The sequence below is a fragment of the Cervus elaphus genome, chromosome 5 (genome assembly GCF_910594005.1).
Source record: "Cervus elaphus chromosome 5, mCerEla1.1, whole genome shotgun sequence".
Lineage (NCBI taxonomy): Eukaryota > Metazoa > Chordata > Mammalia > Artiodactyla > Cervidae > Cervus > Cervus elaphus.
Window position 1 is genome coordinate 130,182,046 of NC_057819.1, and position 26,962 is coordinate 130,209,007.

Here is a 26,962-nt window from a genome sequence, read left to right on the forward strand (position 1 = left end):
CATTAGCGACTCTGCGGACCAGCCGACCCGTGACAGCGCCCAGCCTTTATTCCCGTTCCCGGCCGACCGCATTCTGTGAAACCAAGGACGCTCAGCGGTTTCCTCCCCTGAGTCAGAGCAGGGAGATTTCTGACTTGTGGGTCTCTGCTGGGTCTCCGCACCCCTCCCCTCCTCACTGCTGGCGGGTCTCTGGCTTCTATTTAAGTGTTTCTGAGTCACAGAGAGAGCTGATCCTTGCCCCTCCCAAATGGCGGAGAGATTTCGGGGCTTATGATTGAGTACCCAGAGCTCCAGGGAATCTCCGAACAGCTTTGGAGGGGCTTCCTCTTTGACTGAGCAGCCCCCCACCAGCATCCCTGGTGCTCCTCCCCAATTCCAGCAACCACCACGTCCCCCAGGAGGTCACCGACAGAGCCCCCTTCAGCCCAAGGAGTCCCTCCCCAATTTGGGAGGGTCTCATTGCTAGTGTTGGACTTAAGCACTGACCCAAAGTTTGCAGAGAAAACCATGGCACAAGGATGTTTCCCGGCAGGCAAGCTGCACAGAAGGCCCAGGTACCTTCCCCCTCCCCCATACTCCTTCCTGGGACGTTTATTTGAATCCCACCAGGGAGGTGGCTACTTTGGGGTATTTATTTGTTTAAACATGGGTGGTTCCTCCAGAGGAGGGTGTCGGGTTTCAAGGTTGGAGAAACGGTTGCAAACAGAGAGTGGGTGGTCTGGAGGAGAAGCAGGCCAGGGTGGGGGTCCCAGAGCCCAGGCCTTTCTAGGTTTGTAGGTGAAACTGCTGTGTGGCTGTGGCCTCTTTCCAGCCCCACTGATCTTCATCTGTAAGACTTGGGGAGGGGCGTGTGTTCTGACTCGGGGACAGCCTTTTTGTAGATTGTTGAAAAGGGTATTTGGAAATCATGACGATTTAGGGGCGGTCCCTTCTATTAATTTATCCTGAGGGCTATGATGACTTATCTGAGTGCCTGGAGAGGAGCAGGAGGCTGCAGGCCGAACTGGTTCTAACTGCAGCCCCACCTCGGGGATTCTAAAAGATTCGAAAGAACCAGGGGCACTAGTGGAATGGCAGATGTTATGTTGTGTTAGATGCTTAGTTGCTCAGTCGTGTCCAGCTCGTTTTAACCCCATGGACTGTAGCCCGCCAGGCTCCTCTGTCCATGGGGATTCTCCAGGCAAGAATACTGGAGAGGGTGGCCATGCCCTCCTGCAGAGGATCTTCCCGACTCAGGGATCGAACCTGAATCTCCTGTGCCTTCTGCATTGCAGGCAGATTCTTTACCCGCTGAGCCATCAAGGGGAATGGCAGGGCCTCTTGCCTAAAATCTCTTGAGTTGTTGACCAGAATGACCGGTTCTGCCTTGCGTCCCAGGGCCAGCCTCCCTTCTGGGTTAAACTGGCAGAAACGGATCTCTGATGAGTTTGGGGGGGCTTCCTATCAGCCCTGAACAACAGAGTTTGGAGTTGTGTATTCGGCAGGTAACAGTCAAAGAAAACAAAACCGAGATGGAGGGAAACCCAGAGGTGCACGAGATCACTGCTCTCTGGTCCATGGCTCTCCAAAACCTAGAAGTGACGCAAGATGGCATCTTACCTCCGAGCCTCTTCCACAGCTTCTCCGCTAGGAACTGCAAAGCGCAGAGGAATCCCCACTACCACTCTGCACAAACGCACTGCTGCAAAGAGGCGGGGTTTTTCCAGGAGGAAAAGCACCAGGTGAGGTTTTGGAGACGCAGGTATGTCCAGTGAGTAACACGGTTATATACAAGATCCAGTAGAGATAACAGAGTGACTGTCTCCTGCTGTCCTCACAAGGCAAAGAGGAAATGGAATTCACAGGGCCATGTGGAATTACCGCTTCCCTGGTGTCTCACACAGAAAAGAATCTGCCTGCAATGCCGGAGACCCAGGTATCAATTCCTGGATCAGGGAGATCCCCTGGAGAAGGGAATGGCAACCCACTCCAGTGTTCTTGCCTGGAGAAGCCCATGAACCGAGGAGCCTGGCAGGCTACAGTCCATGGGCTTAGGTCAAACACCAAAAATTATCTCTAATACTGCAAGTGATGGCACCCAGGGAGGCTGAAACATACCTTTTTTTAACATTTGGAGGGAGAGGAATGCTATTTACCAAGTCTTTATGAACAGAGAAAAACTGTCCCTAGATGAATAGCCTCATCAAGGAAACTTTGTTCAGAATTAGTGACGTAATGTGCATTCTGAAATATTTAAGGCTGAAGGGTCCTGAGGTCTGCATTTTTCCTTGTTGTTGTTTAGTCACTTCAGTCGTGTCTGACTCTTTGCAACCCCATGGACTGCAGCCCGCCAGGCTCCTCTGTCCATGGGATTATCCCAGGCAAGAATACTGGAGCGGGTTGCCATTTCCTCCTCCAGGGGATCTTCCTGACCCAGGGATTGAACATAGGTCTCCTGTGTTGGAAGGCGGGTTCTTTACCACTGAACCACCAGGGAAGCCCATTTTACCATGACATGTGTTTAAAAGATAAGATGGGTTGATGGCTGGATAAATGCATAGATGTGTGATGAAACAAAGTGGAATCCTGACAATCACAGAGTCTAGGTGGGTATGCGGAAGACTTTCAAGTAAAATATTGGGGGAAGGTACCAAGCCCTGGGCCACCCATGGTGATTCAGACTCAGTGAGTTGCCGATGAGGTCTAGGAATGTTTTGAGCTTTGCGAGGGATTCTGACAATGAGCCAGGCTTGTTGGGGCCCCCGTGGAAAGGATTGGTTTTCCTCTAACTTGGATGCACACCAGAATCCCCTGGAGATTCTGTCAAAATGCCGTGTCTGACGCAGCAGGTCTGGGGGTGGGGGCCTGAGTATCTGCATTTCTCACGGGCTCCCAGGTGACGCTGATGCTGGCCGTGCATGGACCACACCTGGGCCGGAAGGGCAAGCAGACTCGCCCGGGATCTTTGCTTCTGAGTAGTCTGGTGGGGCTCAGCGTGGGCTTCACCCTGGGGTCGTCTGGGGAGCTTTAACATAAACTGATGCCTGGGTGTGGAGTGTCACGCCCAGAGATTCTGGTTTAATTCGTCTGGGCTGCAGCACGGGCAGTGAGATTTAAAGGCTCCTTAGATGATTCAAATGTGCAACCGCTGGTTTCATGTCACGAAGGGAATCCATGGAATATTAAGTTTCAGGAAATGAACTTTTGCACAGAAAGACGCTGTGATGACACCCATGTGTTCAGAGGCTTTTCCACCCGTGAAAGACTTTGAACCCACCCGTCCCCTTTCCATCATGATGAGAATGACTGACAGCTAGTGGCGAGCATCAGGTGAGTCTTGCTGCTCATGTCACCATCACGGCACCAACGAGGCAGGCGTTAATATCCTGTTTTATTTATTTAATTAATTTTTTAAAAGATTTTTTTTTAATGTGGACTATTTTCAAAGTCTTTATTGAATTCGTGACAGCGTTGCTTCTGTTTTCTTTTTTTAAATGTTTTAGTTTTCTTGGCCCCAAGGCGTGTGGAATCTTCGCTCCCCAACCAGGGATCGAACCTTCAGGCCCCTGCATTGGAAGGCAAGGTCTTAACTACTGGACCCCTAGGGAAGCCCCGGTACCCTATTTTACAGATGGGGATATTGAGTTTGACTGAGTTCAGTGGCTGGCCCAAGGTAGCACAGCTAACACAGTAAGTCTTGGGCAGACATATGAACCGCGTCTGCCTGACTTCAAAGGCCATACTCTTCAACAGTGACGTCACTCTCGTGTCTTTGTGATCTGGGCCAAGAGGCTGGTAAGCTGTAGCCTGTGGGCGGGCCACATCTGGCCAGCTGCCTGTCTTTATTAATAAAGTTTTATTGGAAAACAGCCCTGCCCCTTCACCTGTGGATTATCTGCATCAGCTTCTATGCTGTAATGGCAGAGTTCAGCGTTTGCAACAGAGACCCTGAGGCCTACAAAGCTGAAACTATTTACTCTCCGGTCCTTGACAAAGAAGAGTTGTATGACCTTCGAGGGATTGATGAGGCAGCTAGCACAGAGATGGGGCACAGTCCTGGCTGTGATCTGAGGAGAAGGACTAGCCCATGGAGGATGAACTTGAACTCACGGTTCCTGTGGCTCCCTTTTTCTGCTGACTTAAAAAAAAAAGTGTTTATTTATTTTGGGCTGCACTGGGTCTTTGTTGCTGTGCTTTCTCTGGTTGTGGTGAGGCGGGTCTTCGCTTCACTGCATGGGCGTCTCGTTGCCGTGACTTCTCTTGTTGCGAAGCATGGGCTCCAGGGCGCTTGGACTTCAGTAGCGACAGTGAGGAGGCTCCGTCACTGTGACTCCTGGGCTGTCCAGCACAGGCTCTAAGGGTTGTAGTGCACAGGCTTAGTTATTCTGCAAAATGTGGGATCCTCCCAGATCAGGGATCGAACCCGTGACTCCTTCACTGACAGGCAGATTCTTTACCACTGAGCCACCGGGGAAGCCCCCCCTTACTGACTTTTCACTTCCACCTTGTGACCTGCATTTTAATGCAAGGGTTACAACTTGCTTCCTTGGAGCAGATTTTATTTTGATGCCAAAATTTCTGATCTGCTTTCTTCAGAGCAGGAGGTCTTGCTCCCAAAGCTAGGGCTGTCACAGGGCTCTCTGCAGGCAGAGTGGGGCGGGGGAGGCCGGCTGGCTGCCGCCTTCCCCTGCAACACCCTGGGAGGCTTGGGTGGAAAGGCCCGGAGCCCCCTTGCTCCTGGAGGCCAGCGGAGGCTTCAGTCCCATCCTGCCAGCCATCATCCACCCGGAAGCCCTTTCAAGCAGCGAGGAAGGAAGAGAAGGGAAATGCCAATCAATCCATCAAAACCCCTCCCTCCAGTGGCTTCCAGGCCTGAGCATCCTTGACCCCGGGGGCCCAGGGCCAGGCGAGCAGGGGAAGTGCATTTGGTAATGATTCTAGACTTCCTGTTTGGTTCCTGTCGGGGGCTGAGATATGCATGCTCCTAGCCTATATGTAATCATAAGCATTCTTTCTTTTCTCCCAGGTTTTTTTTTTTTCCTCTTTACTATTTTTCTTCCTCTGGCGCTCGTTTGCATTTCTTTCATTGTTCATTGGTGTGAGGAGGGCCTCCTTTGGGAAAATTGGTGGAAAAGGAGAGGTGAGGGGCAGGAAGAGGGCAGGATACCCTGCCTGGATTCCTGGGGCGTTGGCCCGGGTACCATATGCATTGTGTCTGCCCTGGGACAGACATGGTGGGAAAGCTGTAAAGAATCTGTTTGGGTATGCAGACATTTGGTGGTGGTGGTTTAGTCGCTAAGTTGTGTACGACTCGTGTGACCCCGTGGACTGTAGCCCACCAGGCTCCTCTGTCCATGGGATTCTCCAGGCAAGAATACTGGAGTGGGTTGCCATTTCCTTCTCCAGGGGATCTTCCCAACCCAGGGATTGAACCCAGGTCTGCATTACAGGCAGATTCTTTAGCAACTGAGCTACAGGGGAAGCCCTACACAAACATTTATTTAGTGTTCATTTTTGTGCATAGGACTGGGGCTTCCTCGTTGGCTCAGCTGGTAAAGAATCCGCCTACCAATTCAGGAGACACAGGTTTGATCCCTGGGTTGGGAAGATCCCCTGGAGGAGGAAATGGCAACCCACTCCAGTATTCTTGCCTGGAAAATCCCAAGGACAGAGGAGCCTGGCGGGCTACAGTCCATGGGGTCACAAAGAGTCAGACACGACTGAGCGACTAAGCAAGCACGGTGTGCATGGGATACTGAGACACACAGAGATGTTGCCTCTTGTCCTGTAAGAGGTCAGAGATGAGAAGAAGAGAGAGGAAAGGCAGGGTTCAAAGCAGTTTGGTAATCACGATGGCAGAAGTAGGTAGGACTGGGACTTCCCTGGTGTCCGGTGATTAAGACTTCAGCTTCCAATGCAGGAGATGCAGGTTTGATCCCTGGTCTGGGAGCTGATATCCCACGTGCCTCGAGGCCAAAAAACCAAAAATGTAAAACAGAAACAATACTGTGGCAGATTCAATGAAGGCTTTAAAAATGGTCCCCATCAAGAAAATCTTGAAAAAGAAGTAGGGTGGAGATGGAGGTGTATGGGGGAGGGGTCGTGGATCCTTTAGCTGGATTCTCTCTTCCACGCAAGCCTGAGCCTTAGTCCCAGAGCTGGGGGTGCAGTGCGCCTCTCACCAAATACCAGTGAGAACTGGTAGAACCCAGCATCACTGCCAAGCCCTTGGCACCTCTGCCGTGTGTTACAGGGCAGGCGGACCATTCACAGCTTTCCCGTGTACCAGCCTTAGTCCAGGGGGCTGGGGGGCTGGAATCCTGGGGAGACGGGGGCTCTGGGGACCTCAGAGGTGATCCGCCTTCTTTGCATTACGTCAGGACTTTGATCCCTCCATCAGGGAGAAAGGAGAGTTCTCCCTTTCCAGCACCTCCTGACGTCCTTCCTGCTGGCGGTCCTGGCCCTGGCCCTGGGCTCACCTTGAAGGGGACAGGATGTGTCTCCAGCTGGGCCCCTTCTCCTCCGCATCTGGACCGGAAGTGAGTGCAGCTCAGGAGTGCGGTTGTGGCCACAGGGCTTCGGGGGCCCCTGAGCGCACCAGGTGGATGGACAGGAGGCGGGGGACGCGGGGTCCTCCGTGCCGCCCTCGAGGCCCAGCCGGCCTCTGTCGCTGGAGCGCTGGGCCGGGCGCTGGTTTCGGAGGCCCCGGGGGTGACTGGCAGCCAGGACTGCAGCGTGGCCTGCCCCGCGGGAGCCCCCGTCCCTTCTGCAAACCCCTCACAGGGCCAAGCTGCCGGCACCAGTCAGCCGGGCCTCTGGGTTGTCAAGGTGGGCGTGGGCAGGGAGGGGGTCGGGACCCCTTTGTCCTCTTCCCCCACCCACCATTTCCCTTCTTCCCCCTCTTCCCCATTGTTCCAAGAGCTAAGTGGCAAAAAAGAAAAAAATCGCGGGCAATATGACCTGATATGGGCGCTTTCGATTTGTGTGTGAACTCTCCACCTGGCGTCTTTTCAGAGTTGCTGAAACCTGGGCAGTCTCTGAACTCTCTGAACTGAGGGGCGGGCAGAAAAATAAACAGGGCGCTCGTGTGATGAAACATGAGCACCAGCTAAGAACTCCCACCCGGCTGGAGGGCTCCCGGGAGCCTTTTGAACACCCGTCTCCCCGGGGCTCCCCAGACAAAGGGCGGGCGGCTGTCAGTGCACGAGGAGCCCCGTACACCTGTGCCCAGCTTCCCCCAGCAAGAGGGCCCCGATGCTGGGTGCAAAAGAGTCTTCCAGGAGTGCTGGGGGGGTTCGCCCCGAGATAGAAGCCTCTCAGCAAGTAAGCGGACTGCTCATCGATTTCTAATCCATCAGCTTAGTCTCTCTGAATTTTCCATCTACAGAGTCCTCTTCCCCGCCCCAACCTTGTAAAGAGGGGAATGCTACCTTTTATCATTTTGCCAGGTGAACATTCCTTTTGAAACATAATAATTAACTCCCAATGTATCTCCTTGGAAAATGCCTGTGCATATATGTACATATACATTTGTGTATGCACATATACATACTTTTGTGTTCATATATACAGAGTATAAGGAATTTTAAGCTGAGCGAAGACCCAACATACAAATAGTCCCAGGGCCCCCAAGACACACACTTTGTGCCTGGAACGGTGAACAGTCCTCCGGTTTGCCGGGGACTGTCTTGATTTTAAAATGGAAAATCCTGTGTCCCCAGAGGACCCTGTCGTTGCTGCTCAGTCACTCAGTCGTGTCCGACTCTTTGCGACCCCGTGGACTGTAACCCGCCAGGCTCCTCTGTCCATGGGATTCTCCAGGCAAGAATACTGGAGTGGGTTGCCATTTTCTTCTCCAGGGGATCTTCCTGACCCAGGGATGGAACTCGCAGATTCTTTTCCACTCAGCTACTTGGGAAGGCCGCCCACTGACCCCCCGAGACTGGGGCAAATCAGGAAGGCTGGTTGTGACAGAGCCAGGCATTCAAAGTCCATTATCGCAAATCCTTCATGAAGACACCGTCAATTAGATATTGTTTTTGCAGAGAAGGAAAGTGAGCTGGCGATGCTGATGGAGTTGCCAAATTCACGCCCCAAGTCTCTGGCTGAGGTCAACACTGTGCCGTGCGTTTTGTGTAGGAGCGCCGTGGACGGTGCGGATACAAACATGAGGATGGGAGTGATGGGCAGGGCCTCCTTCACGAGGGAAGGAGGGGCCGGGGAGGACTGTGCTCTGAGACGGCATCTCCTTCCTGTCACTTCAGCAGCTCGAGAGTCTCCGGCCTGAGTGCCTGGGGGGGACTGAGCACTGACCTGGAGCAGGTCCCCCTTCAAGAAGGAAGGGTACCACCTCCCCGCGCCTGAATCCCCTCCGCCTGGGCTAGTGTTGTTAGCTGGCTCCCTGCGGCCTGAGTCCACCCGGGGAGCATCAGAGGAAGGAGGGCAGAGAGGATGAGGATTTGCTGACTCTGTCCCCACCACCCCACCAGCCCAACTCCCCATCTCCCCACCACCCCATCTCCCCACCACCCATCACCCCATCTCCCCACCACCCCATCTCCTCACCACCCCACCACCCCATCTCCCCACCACCCCACCATCCCATCTCCCCACCACCCCACCATCCCATCTCCCCACCACCCCATCTCCCCACCACCCATCACCCCATCTCTCCACCACCCCATCTCCTCACCACCCCACCACCCCATCTCCCCACCACCCTACCACCCATCACCCCATCTCTCCACCACCCCATCTCCTCACCACCCCACCACCCCATCTCCCCACCACCCCACCACCCATCACCCCATCTCTCCACCACCCCATCTCCTCACCACCCCACCACCCCATCTCTCCACCACCCCACCATCCCATCTCCCCACCACCCCATCTCCCCACCACCCCACCACCCCATCTCCCCACCACCCCACCATCCCATCTCCTCACCACCCCACCACCCCATCTCCCCACCACCCCACCACCCCATCTCCCCACCATCCCATCTCCTCACCACCCCATCTCCTCACCACCCCACCACCCCATCTCCTCACCACCCCACCACCCCATCTCCCCACCACCCCACCACCCCATCTCCCCACCATCCCATCTCCTCACCACCCCATCTCCTCACCACCCCACCACCCCATCTCCCCACCACCCCACCACCCCATCTCCCCACCACCCCACCACCCCATCTCCCCACCATCCCATCTCCTCACCACCCCATCTCCTCACCACCCCACCACCCCATCTCCTCACCACCCCACCACCCCATCTCCTCACCACCCCACCACCCCATCTCCCCACCATCCCATCTCCTCACCACCCCACCACCCCATCTCCCCACCACCCCATCTCCTCACCACCCCACCACCCCATCTCCCCATCTCCCCATCTCCCCATTACCCCATCTCCCCATTACCCCATCTCCTCACCACCCCACCACCCCATCTCCCCATCACTCCATCACCCTATCTCCCCATCTCCCTGTCATCCCATCACCATCACCCCACCACCCCATCTCCCCATCTCCCCACCACCCCATCTCCCCATCTCCCCACCACCCCATCTCCCCATCACTCCATCACCCTATCTTCCCATCTCCCTGTCATCCCATCACCATCACCCCACCACCCCATCTCCCCACCACCCCATCTCCCCATCTCCCCACCTCCCCATTACCCCATCTCCCCATTACCCCATCTCCTCACCACCCCACCACCCCATCTCCCCATCACTCCATCACCCTATCTCCCCATCTCCCTGTCATCCCATCACCATCACCCCACCACCCCATCTCCTCACCACCCCACCACCCCATCTCCCCATCTCCCCATCACCCCATCACCCCATCTCCCCATCACCCTATCTCCTCACCACCCCACCACCCCATCTCCCCATCTCCCCACCACCCCATCTCCCCATCTCCCCACCACCCCATCTCCCCATCACTCCATCACCCTATCTTCCCATCTCCCTGTCATCCCATCACCATCACCCCACCACCCCATCTCCCCACCACCCCATCTCCCCATCTCCCCATTTCCCCATTACCCCATCTCCCCATTACCCCATCTCCTCACCACCCCACCACCCCATCTCCCCATCACTCCATCACCCTATCTCCCCATCTCCCTGTCATCCCATCACCATCACCCCACCACCCCATCTCCTCACCACCCCACCACCCCATCTCCCCATCTCCCCACCACCCCATCTCCCCATCTCCCCACCACCCCATCTCCCCATCACTCCATCACCCTATCTTCCCATCTCCCTGTCATCCCATCACCATCACCCCACCACCCCATCTCCCCATCACCCCATATCCCCATCTCCCCATCACCCCATATCCCCATCTCCCCATCACCCCATCTCCCCCTCACCCCATCTCCCCACCTCCCCATCACCCCGGCCCAGCCTCCCTCTTCTCTCCCCCAGAGGTGTCCAGGCAGCCTCTCCTTCCTGCGGGCCTCCCCGGGAGACCAGCGGAGAGCTAATTACTGTTTTCTCTTCAGGCCCTGTGGCTCTGCCAGGCGAGGCTCCCCTCTGTCAGGACCAGGATCCTCCGCGGGGACCTGGAGGTGGCCCAGGCCTGGATCTCCGTCTCCCTCCTTACCGCGGGCCCTCGTCCAGGACACTCCCGCCCCCCTCGTCGCTCCAATGCCTCCGCCGCTCACCTGTGCTTCCGGTTTCAGGTTCGAGAAAGGCGGGTGGCCGGCTTTCCACGGCACTCCTAATCGCCCGCGTTGAGCTGATAGGGACCCAGGCCAGGTCATTCCGCCACCCACGGGGCCCTGAGAGCCGGGGGCAGCTCTTGGGAGTTTCCTGGTTTCGAAAGAAATCAGATTGAGGCCCGGGGCGTGGACTTCCTGGAGGACGGTGGTCCAGGCGATAAGCGGTGGTTCCAGAGAACAGGAAGGGCCGCAAGAGTCAGCCTGGGGATAGTTTCACGGGGGCTGGGGCATCGCATTCCGGGGGAAGCGGAGGCCCGGCCCGCGCAGCTGGGTAGGGCTCCCCGGCACCCGCACCCCCTGCCCCAGCCCTGTCTCTCCCGGCATCTCGTTCCCATTGAAATAATCACAGGGTAGGGCCGGCGGGCCGCGTCGCCATGGCAACCGCTCTAATTTCTTTTAATCCCAGTGTTCCTTCCTAAAGGGACCTCCCCCAGCCCCCACTCTCCCCCCGCACCCCACCCCACCGCAACGTGTTTTAATTGTAATAACTCCTGGGTTTTCGGGAGGTAATGACCGTGTGTGGGGGAGCCAGCCTTGGCGGGCCTCCATGCACAGCGCTGCCCGCCCAGCGGCGCCAGGCCGCCCTCCGCCTCCCAGCAGGAGTCGTGGAGGGGCCCAGGGCAGGCTTGGGCAGGGTCTGCCAAGGGGGTCTGTGGCCTCGGCGCTAATGAACACGAGCCAGGGAGCCTCAGCCCTGCGGGGTTGGGTCGTTCTTGGGCAAGGCCTCCCCTCACCCCACACCTGCACACTCCAGTCACACCTGGAAGGGACTCCACGGACCATGTCTCCATCCCCGGCTCAGCCGGCCACACTGCTCCTGGGATGTGGCCCTGAATGTGTGTTCAAAACCCCTGGGGTCTCGTTATGGGGCCATTTCCAAGTCTTGGGGAAGCCAGAAGTCTCATGTCTCCAGCTGCCTCCCAGGGGGGACGCCCACACTGCCCACACTTTGAATAGCAGGAGTCCGGGGCACCTCTGTCCAACAGAACTGCAGAGATGGAAATGCCCTGTATTTACACTGCCTGAGATATTAACGAGCCATTATCCACAGGAGGCCATGGAGCAGTTGAAAGGCGGCTATGTGACTGAGGAAGGGAATTTTAAATTTTATCCAAAGTTCCTTGGATTCACTTTAAACCACCCCGTGGAGGCTGGGGGACACGAGATGAGATCGGAGTCCGCAGAGAGTTCTCCTGGTCACTGAGGGCCCAGACCCTGGGGCAGCCTCCCGGCCCTCCCGCAGCCGGAGTCTTCCCATCTGAAGCCAGGTGCACGGTCGAGATCTATGCATTTCCCTTCAGGATGGGACACAGCAACCCAGGAAGTTCTCCCGGGGCTGACTCCTGCCGGCTTCCCTGTCCTCTGGAATGACTGCTCATGCCGTGCGGGACCGTCTCCTTTGTCTTCTCCACACCGTATTCCTCGCTCGAGATGGACTGACGGAAAATGAGCAGAAGATCTGATGGCAGGGCTTGGAAATAAGAACCTGAGTTCTGCCCAAAGCCTAAGACATCTGTCTGCACGCGCCCAGCTTTTCTGGGAAGCCTGCTACGTATCTGCACAAAGCTGAGGTGCCCGGGGCCACGGTGGACTCTCAGATGCTGTCCTACGACTGGTCTCTCCGTCCTAATCACAGGGAAGACAGTTTAGGAGGTGACGCAATACTGCTGTAGCAGCCCTTAGACAACTTGCCTTTTTCCAAAACCCTCCCGGGCCAAGCTTTCCCGTTCGCACGCTGAAATTTTAGATGTTCAGCTGGGAGTCCAACAGCAAAATATTTCTGAAATTGTGCGTGTGTGTGTTTCTTTTTTTTTTTTTTTCTTCTAATTTAATGTGCCAGACAAGCCTCCCGGTAATTAAAACCAGAAACAAGGACCAGACTTAGACAGAGATTTGAAGGCTGTAAAATTCTAGGACAGGTTTATGTAAAGCAATTAAAAAGGGAGTTAAAAATTGTTAAAAAATTAAACACTAATTACTTTTTTTTCTCCTCTCATTTCTGCTGAGCTGTTTTGGCCGCGAAGCTCGAAGAAAGATATAAAAAGGAGAAAGTTTTGCCTTGTTGCTGTAAATCATGTTCCGCAAATGCGCCTCTGCAGTTTGCAGCCGAACCCATCTGCTGTCAATTAACCTAAATCATGCCTTTTCAATTAAACTGGCTTAGGGAAGTCTGGTAGCAAAACGTGTGTGTGTGTGTGTGTGTGTGGCCAGCGTGGTGGTTGTGGAGGATGGGAGAAAGGTGATGTCTGATTTCAGACTGCGAGGTGGAAATATCTTTTAAAAGGTGTGATCCTGTTTTAGTGTTTTCCATATAAAATGGGGTATTATTTGCAGTGCTGGAGGAGGGGGGATGTCGTGAAGGGGGGCGGTGGAGGGGACGGGGTGAGCCTTGAGAGGTGGAAATAAATGAATTCTTGCAAGCCCCAGAGCCAGGGCCAAGCAGACTAGAGATGAGTGGGGTGCTTAGACAGCTCGGGGCGAGAGAACCCGGGGGCCACGGTGTCTGAGGCACCTAAGCAGGAGCAGGAAAACCGTGGGCCCTTGGGGTACCCGGAGGAAGGCTTCCTCGGTGGGTGTGCATGCATGCTCACTTGCTCAGTGATGTCCAACTCTTTGTGACTCCATGACTGTAGCCCCCCAGGCTCCTCTGTCCGTGGGACTCTCCAGGCAAGGATACTGGAGTGGGTTGCCATTTCCTCCTCCAGGGGATCTTCCCGACCCAGGGATTGAATCTGAGTCTTCTGTGTTGGCAGGCGGATTCTTTACCACTGAGCCCCCTGGGAAGCTTGTCGTTGGCGTGACAGTCGCGGTGGTCACAGCAGCACAGTCTGGCAGAAGCCTGCGAGGAAGGAGGAAGGGGAAGAAGCTCTTGTCTTTCAAAAGAAAATGGACTCCCTCCACCCCAGAGGGTCTGGGCGTGGTCCTGGAGGTGGGTGAAGGAGGGTCAAGTCTCTAAGGACCTTAGGAAGCAGACTGTGTCTGAATTTCTGTTCCTTTTAGGGTCCTCCAGGCGCGGTGGCTCTGTGTCTTATGTCCTGGGGGGAAGGTTGAGTAGGACTGTGGCTCCCCCAAAGTCGAGGCCCATGATTGAAGGAGGGTCTGTGCACCTGTGTGTGTGGGACCCCCTCTGTGGGTTTATGAGCCCCCCTTAATCTCCTAACCGGTTGTTGTTCACTCCAGTCGTGTCCGACTCTTTGCGACCCCAGGGACTGCAGCACACCAGGCCTCCCTGTCCTTCACTATCTCCTGGTGTTTGCTCAGACTCATATTTATTGAGTCAGTGATGCCATCCAACCATCTCATCCTGTCACCCACCCTCTTCTGCTCCTGCCCTCACTCTTTCCCAGCATCGGGATGATACCCAGACCTCCCAGCTGCTGGCTCCTCCCCACATTTGTATCAGGTGGGGCTGCACCCAGGAGACCACGTGACTTTCAGGGTGGTGGTCTGGGGACACTCACCTTTGGTATCACGTGGCCTCCTCTCTCTTGAAGGAGAAAAACACGTTAGCCTTGACTCAACTGGGATGAGGAATCTGCATGCTTGCCTCCTGCCCCGTTCCCAGTGGGAGGGGTGGAGGTGAAGTGTGTGGTCTGCGGATGAGTGTTTATTTTCAGTTACCCAGCCCTCCCCTCCTGCTCCACTCAGCTCCCTCCCGGGACTGCCCTGAGCATTCAGCAACCTGCCGGAAAGCCTGCTTCTTGGTTGAGGCTTAGACAGGGGGTGTGATGAAGGAAGGTCTGATGACAGGAGCTGGGTCTTTGAGATTTGGGTTGACACTGAAATTAACAACAACAACGTCGATAATGATAGCTACAATTTATTGAACACTTACAACATTAAAGATTTCCCCCAGAATTCCTGCTTTCATCCTCACGGCGAAGCTCCAAGGGTGGACCCTCCATTGTTCTGTTCTGCAAATGAAGAAATTAAGCCACAGAGAAGTTAAGACACTTAACCTGAAGTCGCACAGCTTGTAGGTACAGAGCCAGAGTTTGAATCTGGGCTGCGTGCTCTGACCCTGCACGACCCTGCCTCTCAGAGGGAGGTGGCCTCAGGGGAGTTCCCTGCTGTCTGCTTCTCTGCTCCTGGGTTGGGGCTTAGGGGAGGGTGTCTGGAGGCCACCACCAGATACATCAGTGTATTGATGGCCTCGGGTGTGAAGGACGGAGTTCGACTTTGGAGCTGGGCATACCTGGATTTGGGTTATGGCTCAAGTGGCAAAGGATCTGCCTGCAATGTAGGAGACTCAGGAGACGCGGCTTGGATCCCTGGGTGGGGGAAGATACCCTGGAGGAGGAAATGGCAACCCATTCCAGTATTCTTGCCGGAGAATTCCCATGGACAGAGGAGCCTGGCGGGCTACAGTCCATGGGGTCTCAAAGAGTCAGACATGACTGAAGCGACTTAGCATGCATCTGTGAAAGGAGTCAAGGCCGAACTCCCCAGCAGAGTGACATTTCACACTCGCAGAGAGCGCCCGGTGTGGAGAAGACACTCCCTAAACCCTGGGCTCTTGGCCTTCCTTCCTGGTGGCCTGAATCCATGAAGCTTGACCTGGTTTCTTCCTGGCTCTTGGCCTGTGATTTCCGGCAGGATACAGTTTCAGGTCTCTTTCCAAGTGATTCACTCTAAACAAGCCCCGGGTGGGATGTTGTCCGCAGAGCAGGCCAACACCCCTTGCAGGCTGGGCCGGGGTGCCCGTCCCAGGGACTCTGGCCATGCTGAGCCTCCCTCCCTCCGGGAAAGGCCACCTCCGGTCCCCGAGGGGCCCTGCCCTTTGTGGCGGCCGGAAGGAAAGGTCGAGGCTGACTTCACTCCTGTTCTCCATCCGTGGCTCCTCGGGGCCGCCTGGCGCCCCCGCCGCCGGGGCTGAGCCAGGAAGGGCGGCTGGCTGGGCTCCAGAGCAGGGCGGCAGGCCGGACCAGGCGGGCTGGCCTCGCTCTGAGCCCCTGTAATCCCGGGGCTGAGGGCAGTGATCCGTGACCGGGGCTTCCAGGGGCCTCCCGAGCCAGGCACCGGCGTTCCCACCCACCCCTGAGGCGGGTGGAGAGGTTGCTGCCTGGCTCCGCGGGTTGGCAGGATGTGGGAGAGGGAACCTGGGGCCAGGGTCTCCAGGTGGACGCCCCCGGGTCCCCTGGGAGGTCCTTCTGTGTTCTGAGCCGACACTGGGGAAGAGAGCCTGGCGAGCAGGATGCTGCATCCGTCCTGGGCTGCCCCCCGCCCACCCCACCCTGCACGAGCTTCCCCAGCTCGGCCAAAATGACTGCCTCGTTGAGCCCGACTCTTGGACCCCCGCATCCCATCCTTCTCCTCCCCCCTGACCTCAGGGCAATTTGAAAAGCTTTACCATCTGAAAGAGGGCCGGTGGCTTAGACGAGGTGCTTTCTTCCGGCAAGATCTTGCAGATTGAGAGCAGGGGTGTCGGAGTTGGATGAACCAGGCTCCAACCTCCACACACCGTCACCTGAGCTGGTTGACCTCAAGCAGGTTGCTTAGCCCCTCCAAGCCTCAGTTTCCCCTGGCACATGTAACAGGCAAGGAATAGATTGTTCTGAAACATCCTTCCTCTTCCCCACAAGCAGTTCTGTGCCTTGCACTCACCCATCCCCACGTGGTTATCCCAGACCCTCCGGGTTCAGACCCCATCCCACGGGACCCCACAGGGACCCCAAGACCAGGCTGCATCTGCCCCTCCCGCGGGAGGAGCCAGGTGGGGCCTGCAGTTAGTCTCAGGATGGGGGCAGGCTTCCATCTTGGAGCTGCTGGTCACTCGTTCCTGGCAGCTGGCTGAGGGTGGCTCTTGTCCCTGTGCTCAGACACAGCTGAGCTTCTCGTGATCGTGGAGAGAAACCCGTTGTCTGGAATAACACGGCCACCCCTGAGGTCTCTGCTGTGTGTCATCACCGGGGAAGGTAGCCAAGCCAAATCGGAATCCCCCTCTCCGGGGGTCTGGAGGCTTACCTGTGCGCCCTCATCTCCCACCACCACGGGTTCTGAGTAGCCCACTTCTGAAGGTTCACCCTTCGGGCCACCCCACTGCCTTCATGAAGAAGCCGCTCATCAAAACAGCCCCTGCTGCCTGGCTTCCAGGTTCTAGAGAAATCTTGTCAACAAGTGGGAGGAAGGACAGACCAGCTATTGACTTGGGGGCGCGGTCCCTGGAGACCCTGGTGGTATTCCCAGGAGATTGTTGTATGTGGAGGAGCGCTTCTGCTGGTTGGGCTGGCCCAAAATGACCCAGCAGAGCTCTGATTTGAAACAGGATCTGATCCAGGTTTTATGATTCTCTACTGTAGCATCAGGGTCTTCCCTGGTGGCTCAGATGCTGAAGAACCTGCCCACCAATGCAGGGGATGTGGATTCGATCCCTGGGTCAGGAGGCTCCCCTGGAGAAAGAAATGGCAACCCACTCCGGTATTCTTGCCTGGAAAATCCCATGGACAGGGGAGCCTGGTGGGCTACAGTCCATGGGGTCACAAAGATTTGGACATGACTTAGTGACTAAATAGCAACAACGCCAGCATCACCTCCTCCAGGGAGCCTTCCCTGAAATATTCATGTTTAAGCAAATGTTCCCCCTGGGTCCAAACTGTATCCCACGTGAGTAACCCAGGCTCTCCAGGGGGGCTCAGTGAATGCCTCTGTGTGTGTGTGTGTGCATGTGCACGCAAGTACCAAGTCGTTTCTGTCGTGTCCAACTCTTTTGTGACCCCATGGACTATAGCCCCCCAGGGCTACAGACAGAGGACAGAGGACAGCCTCCTCTGTCCATGGGATTCTCCAGAGTACTGGAGTGGGTTGCCATGCTCTTCTCCAGGGAATCTTCCCAATTCAGGGATCAAACCTGCATCTCTTACATCTCCTGCATTGGTAGGTGGGTTCTTTACTACTAGTGCCACCTGGGAAACCCAACAAATGCCTATGGAGTGATAAATGGGAGAGGTCAGGGGGAGAGCTCACCATGATGGACAGGACAGGGGTTTCAGAGATGAACCAGGTACCCAGATTGCCCCCAAGGAGCTCACCTCCTTCCTAGTGGGCAGAGTCCTATGCTGGGCTGCCTGGGTGTCGGTATCTGGGAGACGTGTTACCTGTGCGGGAAGCCTCACAGGTGGGCAGAGCACACAGCAGTCTTGCTCTAAGAGATGCTGCCAAGAGCAGCTGATGTAGCAGCAGAAACCACGTGGCAGGCCAGATGCCCGGTTTCGAAAGCGTGGAGAGAATGGGTTTAGTCTACCCGGAAGGCAGCTGCGCTCACAGGCCCAGCAGGACAGGAACGCGGTGGGTGGGAGCGGGAGGGGCGGACAGGTGGTGTGGGGAGACCACCCCTTCCAGGCCGGCCGGCCTCCTCCTCCCAAGGGCCAAAGCGAGATGCCTCGTTTCAGCTACCGGGTCTTAGATGCACAAACACCATTTTGGAATCAAAAGCTGGGTGAATTTGAGGCCCTTGGCCAGCAGGCCTGAGACTCCAGGTTTTGTTTCTGCTTTTGTGTTTTCTGTATCCTGTCCTGGACCATTGGCTCTCTCTCTTGGGAGGCTCAGCCCACGGGCGGTAACCATTGACCGTAGCCCCCAAAACACGACCCTTGGGTCCAGGGGCCCCGCTTCACGGGGTGGCTTTGGGGGGAGTGGCTTCAGTGATCTGAACCTCACCTGTTGATTGCAATGGAAGCATTCTGCCTCGTGGCTCCCGGCGCGGGCACGGCAGCTATGTCAGAGGATAGACTTTCACAAGCATCTCCCAAAGAAAACACTCTGCAGAGTGCCGGGTGCTCCTGTTGGTTTCGGGCAGGGGTTGGCCGGGCTCATGGGAGCTCAGCCCTGACACCACCCTCCCCCCACCTCCCCCGCCATCACCTCTAGCTGGAGTCTCTGGAACCTTCTCTAAATCAAGAAGTTGGTTTTGCCGGTTTGTCTTGGCTCCTGACGGAGACAAAAGCCTCGTGAGAGGCAGAGTCTCTGGCAGCCTGACCAGTGCCTCGGATGTCTGGCCTGGATGCTGTTTCCAGGAAGTTGGGGCTCTTGTGACCGGTGACATGGCATGTGATTTCTCTGCACAAAATGGGTGGATGTGGAGCTTGGCAAACTTTCTGTGCCTTCTACCCTCCCAGCTCCTCCCCTGGAAAAAGCCTGGTCCATATGCCCAGGCGCAAAGTGGTCCCTTTGACTGAGGCCAGGTGACTGCTGAACGAGTTGACTTTCTCATTTTCCAGACTGTTCTGTGCTTGCCCCCATCATCCTGAAATATCACTTAATCCAACTGTACTCTCTCCCCAGGGCCCTCTGACTTAGCCCAAATCCTTAATTTTCCAGTACTTTAAATCCTTAATTTAGGCTATTTTATAAAGAAATATCATTCTATACATTCGACTTGATGGTACCCTATAAGCCAAAATATTGAAGAAGTGGATGATTGAATGAATGTTAAAATGAACAATAACAACTGGCTTATGTGTCATCAGGGACTGCGGGGTATGAACTTAGACACGAAATGTAGTGTAGCAATGGGATTATAAGGCAAGACTCTCAAATCCACAGACGATGTCAGATCTCAGCAGTCCCCAAGCTTTCTTGCTTTTGGAGACTCCACCCTGCATCAAGAGAGTTGAAATGCACCCATACATTGCATTACATATAATTTTATGGGAATAAAAAGAATGGGGAGAGCTTTATGATTTTTTTTTTAACTTAGAGATTTCAGAAAATAAGATTCATTCTTGTGATTTAAACTTTATTGTATTCATTAATAACTATTTGAGAATTGAGTTAAATCACCATTGGCCAGTTAACTGTGATTTTGTAGACACTTAACTATAAACATTTGGAGAAGATAAGTTTTGTGGTTTTTTATATTCTGAAGCCAGTGTTGTTTTTTTTTCTTACTCCTTTCTTTCAGATATTTTCATGGCTCCATGAAAAGCCTGTAGGCTTTAGTCACTGTGCTTGTGGTTCTTGTTCAGTCGCTAAGTCGTGTCCAGATCTGCAAACCCATGGACTGCAGCACGCCAGGCTCCCTTGTCCTCCACTGTCTCCCGGAATTTGCTCCAATTCTTGTCCATTGCGTCTGTGAGGCTCTCTAACCATCTCATCCTCTGCCACCCGCTTTTCCTCTTGCCTTCAATCTTTGCCAGCATCAGGGTCTTTTCCAATGAGTTGGCTGTTCACATCAGGTAGCCAAAGTATTGGAGCTTCAGCATCCGTCCTTCCAATGAATATTCAGGGTTGATTTCCTTTAGGATGGACTGGTTTGCTCTCCTCGCAGTCCAAGGGACTCTCAAGAGTTTTCTCCACAGTACCACAATTTGAAAGCATCAGTTCTTCTGTGCTCAGCCTTCTCCATTGCTTTAAAAAAGGGAAGTCTTATTGGAGTCAGAGCTTAAGTTTGATTCCTGGCTAAGTGTCACTCTCTGTGTGACCGATCCAAGCCTCGCTAGCTCCATCTGTTAATGGGGTTAATTTGCTCTCAGTGTTTCATATGATGGTTTTGACAAGATAAACTAAGATAATAAATGGAAGCACGTAGTCCAGTGCCTGACTCCTACATAGAAAGCTGCCTAGTTAAATATGAGCGCTAAAACAAATTAACAAAAGATACATGATTCTAGAGTTTAAAAAACAAACAAAAAAACCCAGGGCTTCCCTTGCCATCCAGGGGTTAGGACTCCATGCTTCCAATGCAGGGGGCTTGGCTTCAATCCCTGTTCAGGGAACTAAGACCCCACATACTGTGCATAGCTCAGCTGCCCACCCCCAAATTAATTTGGATAAATTTCTCCTGTTCTCCAGTAAGATCTTGAAAGCTGAATTTTTTAAAAAAGTAATTATCAGGGATTTCATTCATTAAGAATTCAGAATAGTTCCATCATGTTTTAGATTTACTTTTAAACTTCCTATGATAAAAATTTGAGTCCAGGGAATTCATGATTCCAACAATAGTTGATGGAGAGGCGGTGGTTTTCAGTCTAGTTGAGGAAATGAGCTCTTCAAGCACTTGGAAACAGCTGCTTGGAAACAATCAGTGTGTTAATTAGGGAGAGTTCTTATCAGATTCCGGAGAACCTCTTCTTGGCTCTTCCTTTTCTGGACCACGGGCTCTAGCTGGAAATAACACCAGCATCCCTGTCTCGGCCAGCTTCCCATAACTGAAGGTTACGGTCATTCAGACCAGCCTTCCTCCCCGAGTCTGATCTGGGGGGTGGCCCTTGACGGGCGGGGTTGTGGGAGACCCCCCCCAGAACCCTCCTCCACACGTGTGATGCGCGCTCTCGTGACATGAGTCACACGTGTTTACTCAACACATAGTTGGCAGTCACGTTTCTCGTCTTTTTAATTGGACAGGCAGAGAAGTGTATTGATGGACGGGAAGCTGCAGGCTGGAAAGTATTGGGCATTTCGGAGGCTGTACTGACAGTCATGTGGCACCACGTTAGCGGGACTAGTTTCTCTCAAGGCCACGTGCCTTGATTGTCTCTTGGTGTCCTGGGTGGACACGATATTCCTGACGATGTAGGAAGCCCTGGGATTCAGGGCACCTAACTTCCAGCTTGAATTCTCTTTATAATAAGTTCACTACGACTGTGAATTAGCTAGGGTTTATAGCGTATTGAAGTCAATAAGAATGATATATGGGGGGAAATTAGATACTTTCCAAGAGCAAGCTCTAAATAAATGAGGTTTCATCTGACTTCACTGCTTGGTTAAAAGAGCAAACGTGAGCTGGGTAATAGTCTTGTTCAGCGGATTCCCAGATGGTTCAACAATCACACCCCAAGTACCTATTGGTTCGTTTCAAACTGCAGTCATGCCATCGGTCTCCATCCTAAATTTCTATCAGTGACCTGACCAAAGACCGGGAAAGTCCTGCAATGACACTGGGAGTGAAGCCGATACGGTGGACGCCTGGTTTAAGGTCCCTGATACTCTCCACAGACCCAAGTTCTCAGCCAAACCCAGCAAGATGGAAGACTTTCAACTGTTGCTGTTCAATTTCATGTGGTTTCAAAATTCAGAAGCACAAGCATGAGATTAGAGAACACCCCGTTGGCAGTAGTTCGCTTGAAAGAGATCTGGGGGTTTCAGTCGACCACAAGCCTAATTGGATCCAACAGTGTGTCTGTTGCTAAAAATGTTAAAAATCCTGGTAGGCTGCCTTCAAGGACATGTGGTGTCCAGACCCACGAAGGTGAGGCTGCAGGGTCTCCTGGCCCGAGCAGGCCGTGCCCAGAGGAGTATGTTTCATCCTGAGCATCACATTTGAGGAGAAACAGAGTGATCCCTGGGGAAGTGCAATGGGGGCATCGTTGAAGACATTGATCTGGAGAATGGTGGAGACCCATTCTTGTTGTTTAGTTGCTCAGTCGTGTCCGACTCTCTGCGACCCCAGGGACTGTAGCCCACCAGGCTCCTAGGTCCACGGAGTTTCCCAGGCAAGAATACTGGGGTGGGTTGCCATGCCCTCCTTCAGGGGATCTTCCTGACCCAGGGATCGAACCTGTGTCTCTTCCAGCTCCTGCATTGGCAGGATGCCCCCAGAACCACCTGGGAAGCTCTTCACTTCTTTAGGTATCACTTTTCTCACCTGTCCTATGGGGCTGACCATCTCTGCTCTGTCAGCCCAAGAGTAGAGGATGTTAAGGGAGACTGTTAAACTCACCTGTGGGCCACGAAGTCTCTAGCTATTTTAGCTACAAAGGAGCCTCCTGGTTAGGTTAGGTTCGGCTTGACTTGGAGCTGAGCTGGTCCAGGAGGCAAGAGGCTCCTGGGAACCAGAAGTGATGAGCAGGAGGCCATGGATGCAAGAGACATGGTTCTTACAAGAGCACAGACGGACTCAGACAGGCTCCAGGGTCCCGTCCAGCCTGAGTGCCCTGCTTGGGGCGTGTTTCCCAGGCACCAGCTCTCAGGCCGGTTCCAGCCTGTTTCGACGACGCCCCGCTGCCCTGGGATTCTGGGCCTTTCCCAGGCTCCACCTGAAAGCGGGGCCCTGTTGCCTGCACCCCGGACCAGCAGGGTGGGCGGGCGGGGGGACGTGGGGCAAGAGGCAGGCGCAGGCGCCTGGGTGTCTCACGTAATAACTCAGGGCTGCCTACAGCCCGGAGAGGTGTTTCACGCGCCTCAGAGGCAGATAATGGAGCATTCTTCCAAAATGAGAGAATGCGCTTGTTCTTGACTCCTTCCCCCCACCTTTCCCAATAAAATAATTAAACTGGGATTTCTGGAGGGCCCTAGCGGATTCTGCGGGGAGCTGGGAAGGGGGGGCTGACCGGTGCGGGGAGGACAGCGGCCGGGCTGGGAAGGGGTTCGGCTGGTGAGACGGGCGAGCAGGCCCGCGGAGAAGGGTGTCGGGGTCTCCAAGGGCACCGGGGAGGGCCTGCTGACTTCTCACCAGCCCCGATGACATATGACTTCGCACGTCCCACAGTCTCCAGGGCTGCAGCCGGCTGTGTACATTCAGCATGTGTTTGGTATTATCGGTGTTTTTATAATAATAACTGTGGTCTTGAAAGGGACCAGAATTAATTAAAACGCAGCACTCTGCCGCATTTCACATTATTATTATCATAGGAATGCTTGCCTGCAAAGGCCCTCCCTTGGGAGGGTCATCTCACCCACCCCCCTCCACCTCCCGCTAGATCTGTACCCACCCCCCCGACCCCGGTTGGCCCTCCCAGCCAGGCTTAGGAGATGGCCAGCAAGTGGTTGGGGGGCGGGATCCACAGTTCCTTCTTGGTACTTGAATTACAATAAGTAGGACAGTGCAAGCATTCAGGGGTCGTGCTTACAGAGTCACACGACCCCAAGGAAGCCCCCATCAAACAGCCGGAAGCTCTCATCTCAAGGCACCTGCCTGAAAGCACCTCTCGGTTCAGAGATGCATGGTTTGGCTCTAGGTTAGGGCAGCGTTCCTCCATGTCCACTTGGCATGTTGGCCTGTGGGGCTGGACCATTCTCTGCGGTGGGGGCCATCCTGCATGTTGTCAGATGTTTAGCAGCATCTCTGGCCTCCACCCACTGGCTGCTGGGAGCACCCCCTCCCCCCCAGACTGTGTGACCACCACCTATGTTTCCCGACATCGTGACGTGTCACCCAGGAAGAAGGCAGAAGTGCTTCCAGTTTTATTGGCTCTAATTTCGGGACCCCGATGGGGCAACATGGTGAAACGACCTCTTCCAGATTGACACTGCAGATTCCTTAACGGGATCTTGTCTGAGGCTCATTCTGCAACCACTGAAAGAAGGAACTGGCTGGGGCATCAGACAGTTCAGAAGATCTGGGGTGGGGCCCAAGGATTTGCCTTCCTAAGGTTCCCAGGTAAATCTCAAGCTGCTGGTCTGGGAATGAGCCCTGGAGAACCCCGCATGGAGGTAGGCGTCCTCATCCGCCAGACTATGGGCATCTGGGATCAGATTACCCTGTGTGTGCGTGTGTTGGGGGGATCCTTTGCTGCAATGCTTGCACATGGACACACCTCTCCTGTGCATTGAAGCATGGTGGGCAGCATCCCTGGCTTCCAGCAGCCATGAAATTAAAAGATGCTTGCTCCTTGGACAGAAAGCTGTGACGAAACTCAACAGCATATTTAAAAACAGAGAAATCACTTTGCTGAGGAAGGTCCGTATAGTCAAAGCTATGGTTTTTCTAGTAGCCACGTATGGATGTGAGAGTTGGACTAACAAGAAGGCTGAGCACTGAAAAATTGATGCTTTCCAACTGTGGTGTTGGAGAAGACTCCCGAGAGTCCCTTGGACAGCAAGGAGATCAAACCAGTCAATCCTAAAGGAAATCAACACTGAATATTCATTGGAAGGCCTGATGCTGAAGTTGAAGCTCATTTTGGCCACCTGATACCAAGAGCCGACTCATAGGAAAAGACCCTGATGCTGGGAAAGATTGGCCAAAGGAGAAGAGGGTGGCAGAGGATGAGGTGGTTAGATAGCATCACCAACTCAATGGACAAAAATTTGAGCAAACTCCAGGAGATGGTGGAAGACAGAAGAGCCTGGCGTGCTGCAGTCCATGGGGTTGCAAAGAGTTGAGCATGACATAGCAGCTGAATAATAACAGGCTCCTACCCACTAGATGCCAGTCCTACTCCCCCCAAATTGTAGATACCAAAATATCCCCAGACAGGGCCAGAGACAAAACTGCCTCTAGCTGAGAACCACTGGTTCAGGGGAAGGCTCTCTGGAGTCCCAGATGTCCCGGTAAGGGGAGGGGGCCTTCCATGTCTCAGGAAATCCTGCCCCCTACCCCCCCAAACCCACTCGGCTCCAGGGAAGCCACCCTCCCCCCATCCCTACTTGGCTCCAGAGAAGTCGCCCTCATTCAGGGAGGAGTGATGTACCCGTGTGTCATCCTCACATCTGAGGAGGCAAGCGAATGACTTGCTATGAATAACATCCTGAGGTTTCTGAGTGATTCACTTCTGAAAACAAATTCGAGAGGGTACTCGCAGGGCGACACGGCTCAGTCTCTCGCCTCCCGTTAGGGTTTTCTGAGTGGCCGGAACTAGCCCTTCTCCGCCCCCCACCCCAGCCCGGCTCATTTTGGGCACAGCCCAGACGGGGGAGGCAGCTCTTGCTAATACCTCCCAAGTTCTGTTTCAATTACAATTTATTGCCGTGTTTTGTGGCTTCGTCGCATCTGGGTTTGCCCAGGGGACCTCGGCACACACAGGGCTGCCATCCTCTGAGTCAGCGTAGGGTGCGATCGGCCCGTCTTCCCGGGACAGGCGCGGCCTGGGACCCCTCGCTGCAGTGCTTGCACCTGGACACACCTCTCCTCGAGCAGCCAAGTAGTAACACAAACTGCATGGGACTAAAAATAACTGCGTGCATGCGCAGGTTGTCGAAGTCTGGATCCAAAAGGTAAAAGAGACCGAAAAACCCAGCTGCCACCTGTGAGGAGCCTGGAGCAAAAAGCAGGGGGTTGGGAGCAAAAGCAAGTTACTGTGCAAGCCCCCTGCACAGAGCACCAGTAAGAGGTGGGCAAACTGCCTAAACCCCCTGCAACCCGACCCCCGGACCCTCCCCTGCCCTCACCCGTGTAAGGAACCAGCTCACCCTGACCCCAGAGAGTGAGTGAGGGAACCTGTCACTTGTTCGCCTTCCCTCCTGCTGCAGCAGGGCCCCCAACAAGCCTTGCCTGAATTTCTTGTCTGGCCTCTGATCGATTTCTATTGGTCGCGGAGGGGCAAGAACGCTTGCAGGTGAGACTGTGACTCCCCTGTCCTTCACTCGTGGGCTCCCCTCGCTCACCCCTGCGCTCCAGCCACGGTCCCCCTTTCTCTCCCTCTGACACGCTTCTTCCTCCCACACCGCCTGGCCTCCCTTCCCCGACCCCCTGAGCGTGGCTGGCTGCTGCCCGTCTGATCTCTACCATCACCTCCTCAGAGACGGTGGGTGCGCCCGACATGGCGCCCACCTTGTCCTGTGATGCCGAGTCAAGCCCTATCCTCCCGCCCGGTTCTGTCCACGGCACAGGTCCTGACTGGCAGTCGCCCTGATTTGCACGTCCCTCAAGTGGGAGACGGGTTCTCCAGGAAGCAGATTCTGCGATGAGGGCAACCCCGAAAGAAAGAAGGGGAGGAAGCAGGCTTGGGCAGGAGCGATCGTTGGTGTGTGAGGGTCCAAGAAGTCTCTGCGGTCTGTACGAGGCTCCAGAGCAGTGGCTGCCCGTTGGAGGAACCCTGGGGGTGGCCGCGGTTTGGTCCTTGCTCATCGCCCTGCTCAGCTGTTGACCAGGGCTGCCCCAGGAAGAGCGTGACCTCAGCTTGAAATCTGAAGAGGCTCTTCGAGACTCTAGTGGTTGAGGCTGTCCCTCTTGGCCAGGCAGGGAGTCCTTCCTCAGAGGGGGACCTGGGCAGCTCGTCGCTGGGTTTGCCCTATGGGGTGGGCCACCACGCACTTTCCCAGGAGCAAGGATCTTGTAGATCTTCTTGCTGCTGGGTCCCATTTCCTAACAGAGCGTCACGGGTGCTCAGACAATATCGTGGAAAGACAAATGTGTGTTTTGGGGAAGGAGGAAGTGAAAGTGTAAGTCGCTCAGTCATGTCTCACTCTTTGTGACCCCATGGCCTATAACCTGCCAGGCTCCTCTGTCCGTGGGATTCTCCAGGCAAGAACACTGGGGTGGGCTGCCATTCCCTTTTCCAAAGCATCTTCTCAATCCAGGGATCGAACCCGTGTGCCCCACATTGCAGGCAGATTCTTTACTGTCTGAACCACCAGGGGATCTAAAATCT

At 54.7% G+C, this 26,962-nt stretch overlaps 1 protein-coding gene across 2 annotated transcripts; it reads left to right on the forward strand.

Annotated features, from left to right (window-relative positions):
* Positions 1 to 246: 246 nt before the first annotated feature.
* On the forward strand, positions 247 to 12,649 carry LOC122695588. Of its 2 annotated transcripts, none has more exons than XM_043905670.1 (4): positions 247 to 554; positions 1,485 to 1,721; positions 10,497 to 10,676; positions 11,767 to 12,649. In XM_043905670.1, the coding sequence occupies exons 1-4, from the start codon at positions 519 to 521 to the stop codon at positions 11,917 to 11,919; spliced, it is 606 nt and encodes a 201-aa protein (XP_043761605.1). In that variant the 5' UTR covers positions 247 to 518; the 3' UTR covers positions 11,920 to 12,649. The 2 variants fall into 2 exon arrangements, with proteins under 2 accessions (XP_043761605.1, XP_043761606.1); XM_043905671.1 differs by having other exon boundaries at positions 12,017 to 12,649.
* Positions 12,650 to 26,962: the final 14,313 nt, after the last annotated feature.